Source organism: Dermacentor silvarum, chromosome 2, assembly GCF_013339745.2.
Source record: "Dermacentor silvarum isolate Dsil-2018 chromosome 2, BIME_Dsil_1.4, whole genome shotgun sequence".
NCBI classification, from domain to species: domain Eukaryota; kingdom Metazoa; phylum Arthropoda; class Arachnida; order Ixodida; family Ixodidae; genus Dermacentor; species Dermacentor silvarum.
In genome coordinates this window covers 223,413,337-223,426,608 of record NC_051155.1, presented here as the reverse complement: position 1 = coordinate 223,426,608, position 13,272 = coordinate 223,413,337, and the positions used below count along the sequence as shown (strand labels likewise).

Here is a 13,272-nt window from a genome sequence, read left to right as displayed (position 1 = left end):
TTACCACTGTCGTTGAAAAGAAAAGTGTACAAGCATTGCATTCTACCCGTGCTACCATATGGGGCAGAAACTTGGAGGTTAACAAAGAAGTTACAAGTGAAGGACCGCGCAATGAGCGATGGAACGAAATATGTAAGGCGTAATCTTAAGAGACAGCAAGTGAGCTGTGTGGATCAGAGAGGTAACACGAAAAAGCAACTGATTCGGCACACCTAGCGTTGCAGTGGGCGGCGTTTGACGGTTCTCTTGAAAGATCCTCTCGGGAATCTCTGTGCGCTAGCCAGCATAGATTGGTTTGGCAACGATGCAGTGCGGTCTACTGTTAAAGGGAACACACGAGTAAAGAACACCTGCGATTTCTTCCTTCTGTCAAGCGCACGATCACCAGGATTTGCAGCAGGTGACTTGTGGTTGGCGGCGCTGGCATCTTTCTAAAGCTTTGCACAGTACATCAACATAGATTCAGCTGGCGCTTGAAGCTAGGGGGCCAGCAAATTGAGAGCCACACGTTAGAGTGCCGATGCGACGCCCCTTTACAAATGCCAGATGCCTTCTTATCAGTGAAACACACTGTGTACGTACCTACCTGCCATGCCAGTTATCCCATTTTTTTTTAAAGAAAGCTAACAAACCACTTCATAAGAACAAAAATGCGCGTCATCACGCGTTCGCGTCGTCACGCCGTCTGCTAAAGAGCGTCGTCGGCTTTGTCTTTAGGATTCTGGCTACTCCCTCTCATTTTTCCCGATTTCATTTTTCATACAGCTTTCGGCTCATTCTTGTCTTCAGTTTTATTCTCGGCTAACCGGCCCCTCTGTATATTTATCTCTCTTTTCGCGAACCACGGTTTCACTCCAGCTTTTTATCCGCGCTCGGGCCACGGCTCTCCAGGGCTCGCTCGGTTTATCCAGCGCGCTCGCTTCGTCGCTTCTGAGCCGCTGGCGGCCTGCAACTTTCTCGCGCGGTACCCCGGGCTTTCCGCCCTAGCCTTCCGCGCCCGCTTCGCTGTGTTGCCTAGCGTGGAACGCAAACTCTGTTTTATTGGCCCAGCGCCAGGCAATATATTTCTGCGGCCACGGGAGCTCGTCCTTTGGGACTCCCGCGATGGAGTCCCGAAGGAGTTCCCTTATCTGCTGCCTCTTCCTTTTCCCGCTTGCGGAAGCTGTCAGCCGGGAGACCTTTCGCAGTGCGTCGCATTTTAGAGCAAACGGAGAATTTACTGCGGTCTGCCTGTGGGAGTCATGCGCTCGCTCTCTTTGTACAGCAGCTTGCAGTCTTTGCTTTCTGGTTACGGTTGTTGCACGACGCGCATCGACTTTGTGAACTTCGGTAAGCGTTTAGTGGGAACGGAGATGCGGACAGTGGAGACGAAATATCCAGACTGTATACGCGTAGCGTTGCGCACGATGCAAATAATTGTTGTTAATACTATTATATTGATGCGATAGCATCATACAGATCAAAACTGGGCCGTCGGCGTTGTACCCGCGGTTGTAACATGGCCCGCTACCGTAGCCAGTGTATAAGGTGATTGGGCCAATCCCTATGCCTGCGCAGGATATGCCTTCGCAAGGATTCTTAAGCAGTCGTTGTGCTGTTCTGCTTCGGTTGATTATAGGACTCCACTCATGGACCACACTTTCGGTCTTTCTTGAACATTATGCCAGAGACACGGCCAACTGGGCTTCGCAATCAGGTGCAGAAAATGTGTGATGCCGAAGGGCAACTAACGTTACACACACACACACACGAACAAAATGAATTGCAGATGATTATGACATAAAATAAAAATTCACGCGTCTGTCGACGCATAGATAATCATCGAATGACGGGATCCCATAATGGTACCGCATTACATTTTTTTTTTCTTATTTGCTCTGCGTAGAGCGAAGCCGTCCGCGGTCAAGCTCGTACCTGGCACCAGGGTTGATAGGTCCCAAACGAGAAAATCAGCCATAAAATACCCAAAAGCGGCTAAAAGCTAACGACTTTTGGCCGATATAAAAGAAAAAAAAAGGTTTCCAGAAAAGTAACCGAATAGAGACCAAATGATTCGCACGGCAATGCAGACGATTCCGTTCTCTCAATGCGTTAATGAGAGGCACGCTGGAAAGATGACTTATAGAGTACACGCTACTGTCACAGTAACAAAACACAGTTGTCTATGCAAAAAACAAATAAATAAATTCCTTATTTTTCGCTGTCCTCATGGCGAGCATGATGATAAGCTCCCTGTACGCACGCGAACACGTTGATTTTTCTCTCCTGCACTCCGATTCGCTGTTACGACGCCATCAATCTGCGCGTGCCTCATCACTTCACGCGCTTCGCTTCTCGCTCGGTGCACTTGCCGCAAGATATTATACGCCGAGACGTGTGTTAAGCGTAGGCCAGCGCGACTGCTTTATTTCAGGGGTGGGGAAAGTGGCCCAATCCCAGACCTGCCTGTGTCATCAGCAGCGAGTCGTCGCAGTGAGATACGAGTACTACATTAGTATGTAGCATACGGCAGCGTCGCGCCATCGGTCGTCGCGGTCAATCGACCCGCGCGAGCCGATTGCTCGCGTGCAGCGCGTGATAGTGGCGGTGCTTGCGGTCTCGCGTGCGGCCTGGTGCGCAGCTGCGTACGCGGTCATTGGACAGCGCAGTCGTCGGCCCGCGGGACGCGACAACGAAACGCGCCAGCCCGCTAAGCGACTGAGAACATTACGCTCCCGTTAATGATGTCGGTGTTACGCTGACCCCGGCGAGAGTCGCAAACGGCGGCCATTGTTTCTTCTCTTTTTCTCGCACAACTCCGTAGGTTTCGACCAACGACATACTCTGTACACTCGGTGCGCTCCGCACCAGTCGCGCAAGCGCCGAGCGGTACAGGAAATAGTTATAGCTCATTTCCTTCTCTCTTCTCTTCTTTTCGTCTGTTTGTTGTTGTTGTTGTTGTTGTTGTTGTTGTTGTTGTTGTTGTTGTTGTTGTTGTTGTTGTTGTTGTTGTTGTTGTTGTTGTTGTTGTTGTTTCCTCCATCTAGCCCGACCAGGCGACTTTCTTGTGCAGTCAAGTTGCATATATTTATACACGGGGTGATCGTTTTTCTAGTTTTCCGGAATTTTTAAATATCGCCTGTGGCAGATAGCACATTTCATGTCCTTGAGTAGAATTATTCGAAGAGACTGACAATTACTAGTATATTTTCAACTAATTAATATTCACCTAATTAACAAAAAAGTCCCAAATTCACTTCTTAATAATTACTTTACGACACATGTTGCAATCTTTTCTACGTGTGGGACGAAATACATGGGCGTTACAGTTACTTTTGGGATGCAATAGACAAAAAGATCATTCTATTACAAAAATTAGGTGCGACAACAGTACATTTTTACCGTAGGTTTGATGGCACATGTCTCCCAACTTGTGCCATTCTGGAAATTAATTCCAAGTGGCTACACATTGCAAACTCACCGCCTACGATTTGTAAATCGCAATATGTGCCGTAAAGTAATTAACCAAAAAGTTAGCTAGTGAAATATTCTAGTATGTTCAATATGTGTTTCGATTTCTCGTGCAAGTAATGTCCACCTCTCTAAATAATTCCGCTCAAGGACTAAAATTATCCTATCTGCAACAGGAGATTTTTTAAAATTCCGGATAACTTGAAAATGATCTGCCCGTATAGCAGAGAGCAATAACGTCTCGCTCTCCTGTACAGTGTCCAGAAGCGACGCCAGCACCCTCCACCTGCGTACATGCGGACGGAGCCGCTCACTCGAAGGAAGTGCACAACGTAAAGATGCGTTGTCTCAGCTTAAGATGACAACAAAACTAGGTACTCCACACGAATATGATAACGTAGATCGAATGCGTCCTGTGTGTGTACGCCCGGCACAGACTTCATTGATCGATAGACAGTGTCACAGAATGGAGGGGGAGTAGGAGGAGGAGGAGGAGGAGAGAAGGCAGGTACGTTAACCAGAAATGCGTCTGGTTGGCTACCCTACTCTGGGGGACGGGAAAGAGGGAATAGAGAGCTTAAGGAACAGGCGCACCTAAAGTTAACGGACGCTTCAGGTATTGCATACAAAGCAACTCGGGCACAACTCGGACTTTGTGCGTGCGCGCGCGCGCACAGATGCCGTGGGAAACGTACCGGGGTCGAACCTCCAGAGGTCCTTGAGTGGCAGGTTTGCCGAGCGACCGGCTAGCAGGTAGAAGCAGCCGTCTTGCGAGATGCACATGGCGTGCTTGGAACGCGAGCTTGGCGCGGGTGACTCCTTGGCGTCAGGCGCCGAGCCGTTGGCAGCGTCGCCGCCGTCGGTGGCGGCCGCGCTGGAGAGCTGCACCTGCGCCCACATGCTGACCACGAGGTCACGCGTCGACGACGTCGTCGTGGCCCGGATGTCTCCCGCCCGCCGGGAGGACGACACGGACGGTTGCTGCGAGAGAAGAAATACCGGGATGAATCAGCGGGAAACGAGCAAGAGTTCACAAAGTTCAACAGACCATACACCGTTTCAATCCGACCCATTTATAAAAAACTACCCGGTCACAACGATAGGCATCTTCTACTATATGGCATGCTGAACGCATTTATAACGATACCGGGTGAGTCTGACCATACGGTTTTGTTACTCTAGCGTCACCGTTATCAGTTGACTGCTCTGTACCGCCGTGCCGACGGGAATTTAGTGGCTCCGCGATGCACATCGATTTACGTGTTTAGATAGACCGTATTTGAGAGAAGGAGAGTAATTTACTCAATTTAATTGCGCTGCGCTCGTTTCTATCCCCTTCTCACACTTCGAAGGTTCCCACTTCAGAGAAGGGCATGATAATCCAAATGGAGATACGGCATAGCTCGTTTCCAAGCCGCTGCAAAGCGTGCGACAACAAAGTAAGGAATCCGCTCGACGTGCGACGGGCTGGCATAGCGCTGTGCCAAAGCCACTAGGGTTTCAGCTCTCGCGCAAAGTCAGTTTCCCGCATCCTAAAATAGCCGGATATTCGTGAACAAACGAGTGCGCGCTGCAGCCCACGTCATCAAGCAACAGCATCGCAGACGCGCGTATACTAATGGTCAGGTAAGAGCGACCAGGCCAACACGGTGGTCATCCAACATGAAAACGCCCCACCGTTCTGGCTGCACAAACCACGCCTAGGGCACAAACCACGCGAGGCAGCGGATATGTCCCGCCATGGCTCGGAGAACAGGCCAGCCGGGTATACGAAAAGAAAGTGCCCTCGGGGTCGCGCAGCGGAGCGTTGCACGCGGAACACAGATTAATACAAGCGGAACGCAAACAAACAATCACACCGCTCACAGCCACGCACGCGAAAAAAAGACGCTCAACAAACATCGGCCTGTCTAGTATAACCCCCCCCCTCCCCTACCTTCTCCTCCTCCACCCTCTCCACGGCCCCGCTGGCGCCACTGGCAGAAACGCAATTACGTCATTCCGACGGCAACACCAGTGCCCGAGACCCGGACGCCACGAGTCCTCCCCGGCTTTCATCTCTCATTGGCGCCCGAGAAGGCCGACAGCCAACGCTCATTAGCCGCCGCATATCGCTCCCCCGCGCCTACACGAACCGGACAGGGGCACACGAAAGTAAGCGCGGGCGCGCCTAAATGAAACACGCATGGCAGAAAGCGACGGCGCAAGGAAGCCAATGGCGGGCAGGTGGGACGCCTATACTACCTGCTCGATAGCCACCAGTTCTTCGTGTTCCTTCCGGGGGTTACAAATCTCTTCCTGTTCCGTCCTTGCCTTCCGCATTTCTTTCCTTGTGCGAGCAGTGCCTGCATGTGCGCGTCTCTCTCTCTCTCTCTCTCTCTCTCTCTCTGCGTACGTACGTGTGTTCTGTGTGCGTGCAGGCGTGCGTGCGTGTGCGTACGTACGTACTCTTGTGCGAGTTAGTTTCTGTGCGTGCGTGCGATTGCCATCGAGAAAGGAGCAGCAAGAGTTGTCCTGGGACACATCGGTCTTTCTTAGCCGCGCGGCCCTCAGTGTAGAAGAAGACAGCAGAAGAGGGGGGGGGGGGGGGGGGGGGAATAAAGAAAAGAGACGATTCTCGATATGTGGTAGCCAAAGGAGGACCAACGAAACACCCCGTGAAACGGCAGATCTGCAGGAAAGGCAAAAAGGAGCAAAGGAAAACGGGATCGAAGGAGCCGGCCATTGCCTCTCCCCTTCACCGTCGGGCACGGCCTTTTCCCCTACCTTCTTTCCCCATCTTCTCACTTTCCCGTTTCCCATTTGGCGGCCTGTCTTCAGGTAAGACGGGGGCGCAGGCTTGTTCTGCCACTGCTGCGGCGAGCACCGAGTCCCATAAAATGGTAATTTGGCGCCAAAGTGTTTCGCGGGCTAATCTGGCGGAAACGTTTTCCTCGCGAACTCTTTTTTTTTTTCCTTCTCTAAGTTCTGCATCGTTTATTATTATTTTTACGTCGTTCCACTGCGTCGACACCGCCGTCCTGGTTGTTCATTTAAGTTGGAGAGGCAGCAAATGGGAGAATCGCAAACTCACAACTTCGTTTCCGTTAATGATGTCTTTGTGTTGTGCCTGGCAGCACCTGCTTTTTCTTATGTTTCATTTAGTTTAGTTCTTTGTTAGCCTCGCTAGAGAGGGAACTCTGCCATGTGAAACGCGATTCGTAAAGGTTTCTTGAGTTTTGTGGGAGGCACGCGAACATTACATGTTGCTTGTTTTGCCTGCGGCCGATATGGCATTATATTCAGCCGAGCCTCACTATAAAACTTTCTTCGATACGCCGAAGCTTGCTTCCTCGCATCGACATCCAACTGCAAAAGGTAACAGAGAGAAAAGGAGATAGACCGGGAAAAAGAGAGGTCTTACACGAATAAAATAAATGGGCCGAACTAGTAATGCAGCCTCGACGAGCTCACGTCTTTCTTAGTGTATTGAAGCTTTAGATGGACACTCAATCGCTTTTCAAGCAATCTTGAACTCAATAGATATTTCTTTTTCTTTGAACAAGTGATTATATCAAAATAAAGGCTTTATACACTCTACAGGAAAGAAATACAATTTCGTTAGATTTTATTAGTCGTCGTCGTCGTCCCCCCCCCCCCCCCCTCCCCTTCCATAGGATCTACCATTTAGTCACTGATACATCACTGGTATTGTATCCCGCTTGTATCTTGGTTATATCTAAGTTTCCTGTTTTGCGAGAAGCGTCTGTCTTTTACTACATTTACTGCACCTTAGTGATTGTATTATTTGTTATGTTTTTAATTCTTATTCGAAGGTTCTTGTTGTCTGCTGTTCTTACATTGTAGTAATTTGGCATCAGTCTATTGCTACCTTGTTTCACGAGGTGCGGTTACCTCTCCGAAATTTATTAAGGTGCTGCGTACCATTCAAGTTGTTCTAATACAGACCTGTTTCACAATCTTTCAATCTGTATCTGGTACAGAATGAAAATAAACTTTGATTTAATTCGATTTTACTTAGCTAGGCCAGATTCTCTGGCAAGCAAGGCATCTCAGACGAAGGTGTCAGACGAAAAAAGAAAAATAAGAGAAAAGGATGCTAAAAAGAAAAGAAGCGAAAGAAGATAGACGTAGCTGTTCCCTGTTACGTAATGTCTACGGGCCTTTCAGGCTAGAATAAATGAAGCGAAATGAAATAAAAATTGGGAGGACGCTTAAGCTTCACTTTTAAGAGTGGAACGCGATAGCATTCAAAGATCCCTGACTGCTATTCATGGTTCCCGACGACTGCAGCTTATGCAACCGTAATGGTTACTGGAAAACGCTGGCGGCGAACGCTATGCACGTAGGTGAGCTTTCTGGTGGAAACGCGGCCTCTTGCGTGGGTCGATCCCGGAGATATTGCACCAGCCGCGCCAAAAATATTGCACAATTTTCAGGTTTCCGTATTTGTTTCGCAGTTTTAATATTTCAATCTGAGAAGATTTAACATAAAAGGCACACGCTGTGGGTGTTTTTTTTTTTTTCATTACATTTGTTTGTGGATTGCCATTCTCAAAATTCGGAGGAATAGCTTTGTCAAGAGTGCAAGACAAGGTGTGAGCAACATTAATGATAGAATGGTGTGACATACCTAAACGTGGCTGGGGACGATTTTCTCGGCCGCCGGCGCCAATGCCGACGCCGACGCCGGATTTTCTGCGACACTGGGTCCTAAACGCTATCGCGCTAAAATTAAACTTGAGTCCTTCCTCTCCTCCCTCCATGTCTCGCCCGCCCAGTTAAGTGTAATAATGAAACAATCAGAAACCGCAAGTTCCTGCTTACAGTGCCAGCGCTTGCGGTATATAAGAAAGCAACAATATTCAATAAACTGTAAATGTGACTCAATTGCGTTCTCCCTGTCAAACCTTTCTCACCCGCAGCAAAGTGTGCACGCAGAAAAATGCATTCTGCATTATAAAATCTGCTATTTAGGATAAGAGAAGGAACATTCCGCACTCTCCCATTTTATCTATTAGCAGAACCTAATAGGCGAAATTTAGCGGATTATTTTGTTTTACTACATCGGGAAGTTTTCGGACAGTTAGGCAGTTCAAATAAGATACGACTTCTTCATCAAATTGTTTTTCCCGCAATACAAGTCTTCATACAGAAAAGCACGCTTTACAGAATAATGTTTTAAAAAATGCTGAAACTGCAGGCTGGATTCGGCAGAATAAACTTTCACCAGGGTAAACTGACTTCTAGATGTTTGCACAACGAATATACCAGATGTTTTTTTTTTTAATATAGCTGCATTATTTTTTTTTACCTGTGGCAAAACACTATTCTAACCTTCGAGTTAAATTACTGAATGAGACGGTCATTACTTCTACTAGAAATGAAAATGCTTAATTGAATAAATAAACTAATTACACTAATTAACTTTTACTTAACTACTTTACGGCACAAATGTCCATTTACGAACTGTAGCCGGTGAGTTCGCAAGGCGTATCCACTTGGAACGAATTCTCAGGACTTTGGAGATATTAACTTTCAAAGCGTCCGATGAAATGCATTGGCGTTCCAGTTACTTTTGTGCTTCAAATGCATAGGACATCGTTTCCTTTAAAAAGTAAGTCGAACAGTAGTGCAGTTTTACGGCGCATATCTCGAAACCGGTGCCATCTTCAGAATTCGTTCCAAGTGGCTATGCCTTGCGAACTCACTACCTACAATTCGTAGATTGAAGTATGTGCCGTGAAGTAATCAATTATAAGTTAAATAGTGCAAATATGTTAAATATTGAATTAAGCACAATGATGTCTCATAGAAATGATGGCCAACCTGAACAACCGCCACCGTGGCGACTTCTGAGAGAATTTTCTTTCTGGTGTTGTTTAATAACTGCAGACAAATGAGAAGATGGGCCACATTAGAACCGGCTATACCAGAAAAATGAGAAAACTGAAGCTACACATTTACCCATAAATACGCCACACAGAAACCACAAGCAAGCACTAAGGCTGTAAAACGCAAATGTAGGAGAAGCGCAAAAAAATAGGAGGAGCGTCCCACATGCATCCGCGTTCAATAAAAGTTCACGTCCACTGTCCCCCAAGCAAACTTTCCCATCTAGCTTTTGCAAACCTTAGTCCTCATTTTCCTTGTCTATCAACAGAAGTGCCGTAATCTAATGACGAAAGTGGCAAGTTGCTCGATTCCGCGCTCAACGTTCGCGGCGCACCGCGCCTATTTTTTCTCGATGCGGAAAGCAAGCTCGCACTTCGCGTGTCGGTGCCGAGAACCACGCCTCGCAGCAGGCCACCTTTTCGGCATCACGCCTTTGTGGTCGATAACAAGCGTGCTGGCTTCTTCGGCGCTTGTGCTTCTTTGTCCCACACACAGCCGTTTCCAACACGCCAAGAGCGTACAACAAGACGTCGGACGCGAATAAAGTCACGCGCAGAGCTGGCCGTATCTCGCTGCGCTGCGTGGCTCGGATAAACGAGGCCTCGTTTATTTCACGGCCGTGCCCGCCTCCCCGAAAAGAACAAACGATGCCCGAGAAGCGGGGAATAAATGCGCCGCCCGCAGAGGCGCCGTGGTTCCGAAGGAAATAATGACGAGGAACCCGCATCGCCGTATATATATTGTGTCCCGCAAAGAGCCAGAATCGGACAGGCGCAGTGGACTCTCGAGTGATGTCAAGTATACATACCAACTGACGGCTGCGCATTTCTTCGGTGACTATCACATTTACTCGCGTATGAGCCGCTTTCGTGTAAGATCTCCGACTTTCGCAGCATTTAGCAGCTAGTGCACTAGGTGGACACGGAACAGTTCCTAGTATGCCTTAGCTTCTGCCAATTCGTTTCTGGCTTATGTAAGAATGTCTCGTGCACCGTGACACCGCTCGGCTAGTTCGGTTCTGCACACATTCTCTGCGTACGGTAAAGTGGGCGAGGGATGAAGACACGGGCAGAAAGTGGAAAGTATCGACACCTATATAAAAAAGGTAGAAAAAAAAGGAAACTAAGAAATAGCATTCGCATTAGCGCTTGTACACAAAGTTCAGCGAAGAAGGATACTGAATAAAGAATTCCCTAGCAGGTCACTACTGGTCGCATCATTCAGTGCAGAAATTACTGCAGGCGCTGTCTCCATAGGTAGTAAGCCCGGCTCGTCTAACACCTGCAACTTGACAACATCTCGAAAAGGAACAAAAATGTGCGGGGCGTACACGAGTAAATACGGTACTCCCCAACACCACACGCATGCACTCGCCACTACCTTTAGCGTCGTCTGTTCCAACAGCACGGGGGGAGCACAAAACGGCCGCTGCAGCAGAAACGAAGGCAACACAGAGTCGAACCGAAAAAGCAATCGGCGTTAAGTGACTCGCCAGCGGAAGCGGGCGGGGAGGTGAGGACGACGCCCTCTGTGCCAAGCGCGAGGTTCACGACACTTGCGACGTCGTGTATCACGTGCGAAGCTGCGGCTAAAGTAAGCAAACGACGAAGCAAAGCGAAACAACACCCGCTCTCCTGGTCCGGCAGGCGCCGCATATCATACCACAAGTGTAGGAAGATATGTGTGGCCTTTCTATACGGGGATGGAATGAATGCTACAGTGCAAATGAGGAAACGCGTCAAACGAGAGTGATACACGATCAAGATGTGTGTAGTGAAAACAGACGACACCGCGGCAACCTTCCAAAAAAAGTGAATTCGATTTTGTTTCCCTTTCTGCTGACAAGTTTATACGCAGAGCCCAATTTCCGCCGCAGACGTTTCCGCTTATCCCTGTTTGCGATGCTTATTGGAAACGCAGCGTTAGACTTGTCTTCTTAACGAATTCGTTGTACCACCTGCGTCGAACGGTATTGACCCTTTTAGTGAAAGCAATCAGCCACGCAGTCAAAGCACAGTAACCAAAATTGCGCGAATTCCGCATTCTGGTCGCACGAGGCAGTCTCCCGGACGCGCCTCGATTCGACAAAACTAATCAAGTTTCAGCGCGTGGGCGGTTGAAATCGGATTTGTCGACATTTTAGAATTACTGGAAATCATTGATATCGCGAATCGGAGTCGCACGACCGCGAAGCGGTCAGAAAAGACGCAGACGACGTGTCCGCACGTATCCATTCGATTCGTTCCGTCGTATTGTACAATCGCATCGCACGAAGGCATCCTTTCGGTTTCTCCGCTCTACTTACGTTTCGTTTATCGCATTCGACTCCGTACGTCTTGCTTGACATTTATCCGCTTTTGTCCCCGTCCCTTTGGCCATTTCGAAAGCAACGCCCGCGCTCGCTTCGGGCATGCTTCTGATTGATGGAGGGATATCAGAAGCAGAAGAAAGCGAAACGCTACGACGTCCTTTTTGGCAGTAGACCCCGTATCGGCGGCGCGAACATTGCTCATAGCGACGCTCATCGCTCACTCTGAGGTCTTCTCCCAGTCTGAGTGAGAGAGACAGACAGACACGGAGGGTGAGGGCAAGGCGCCCTCCAAGTATAGTGTGCCCTTCTCGCAAGAGCGCACTGCGGCCAGAAGCAGCAGCAGCAGAAGCAGCAGCAGCAGCATTCTCAGGAGCTGAGATGAATGGTGCCGCCGCCGCGCTGTCGGGACTCTCTGCCCCGGTTATCCCCACGGCCTAGCTAGGATAGCAGTCCGGGCTCGGAGCCACCGCTCCAATCCTCTCCTCGGGTGCGACCAGATCCGAAACGTTGTGCGCCTTCGTAGAGGCCCACCGAGCACCATACCCGGCTGCATCACCGCACGACACGGGAAGAGAAAGAGGAGAGAGGGAGAATAGGGAAAGAGAAATATACAGGCGCTCCCCTACCGCGTTCATCGTCTTATTATTTTGCTGGAAAGAGATGGCTGGCGTCAGAATACCGGCGACCAATTCCGCTGGTACTCCTCCTGGCTACTGCTGATCCCCGTAATACGGCGCGCATGATCCCGTGTCCCCCTCCCCCCGTACCGTAATAACTGAGCGCAATAATAACCGAACGGGCAGGAGTCGTGGAATCACACGAATTTATCTCTCGCTCCACACACCCCACCATGAAGGTCTTTGGCATGTTCCCGTCCGTCTTGAAAGCGCGGCTGGAGAAACTGTGCGAACCAGAGTTGCAGGCGCTTATATTGGGTCTTCTCCCACCGCTTCTTCTTTCCATCGCGACCGTAGCAGCGATGGAAATGGGGAGCCGCGTGGCAAAGCCTCGGAGCAAAGCCAGCCACGTAACTAGCTTCAATGACCCCGAAAAACACAAGGTACCTTCGTTTATATGCACATACGCCAGTATAATGTGATGAAAGACGCCAGTATAATGTGATGAAAACATGATCTTGCAGCATCGCTGTCGAGGTTACGCCATTAAATGCAATGTTAACTGTCAAGTGGCGTCGAGTCACATTCGAGAGGCCTTATAGACTGCCAAGGTAAAGAAACCAAACACCGAGAGGGATAGTGACGAACACTGCATTGCAGACTGAACTTAACATTCAATTTCTGCAGCTTCCCTCAGATTCGCGTACATCAATTTATGAGACGAGAGAGAAACAGAGAGTGAGAAAGGAGTGGTTAACTGTGACACATTAAACTGAAAAAAAAATTACTCAGGAATGTTTCACTCACAAATAATTATAACGCTGTACTAGTGCGTTAGCCCTCGTGTGCGTGACGTTGTGATGGCACGCCAGAACAAAGCCCGGTACCAGGACGACTTCCATCGCGTCCACATTAAGCCCAACTCTCCCTGCTGTCTCTGCCCGACGTCGTAAAATAATAGCAATATTGCATTCAAATGTCCCCTTTAAGCCAGATCCA

At 49.0% G+C, this 13,272-nt stretch overlaps 1 protein-coding gene across 2 annotated transcripts in view; it reads right to left on the bottom strand.

Annotated features, from left to right (window-relative positions):
- The window catches only part of LOC119442729 (uncharacterized), a 106,245-nt gene that overhangs the window by 63,549 nt on the left and 29,424 nt on the right, over positions 1 to 13,272 (bottom strand). For both annotated transcript variants that reach the window (XM_037707719.2, XM_049662343.1), the window contains exon 2: positions 4,146 to 4,431. In XM_037707719.2, the coding sequence (XP_037563647.1) occupies positions 4,146 to 4,350 (205 nt within the window). In that variant the 5' untranslated portion in view covers positions 4,351 to 4,431. The remainder of the gene's footprint in view (positions 1 to 4,145; positions 4,432 to 13,272) is intronic.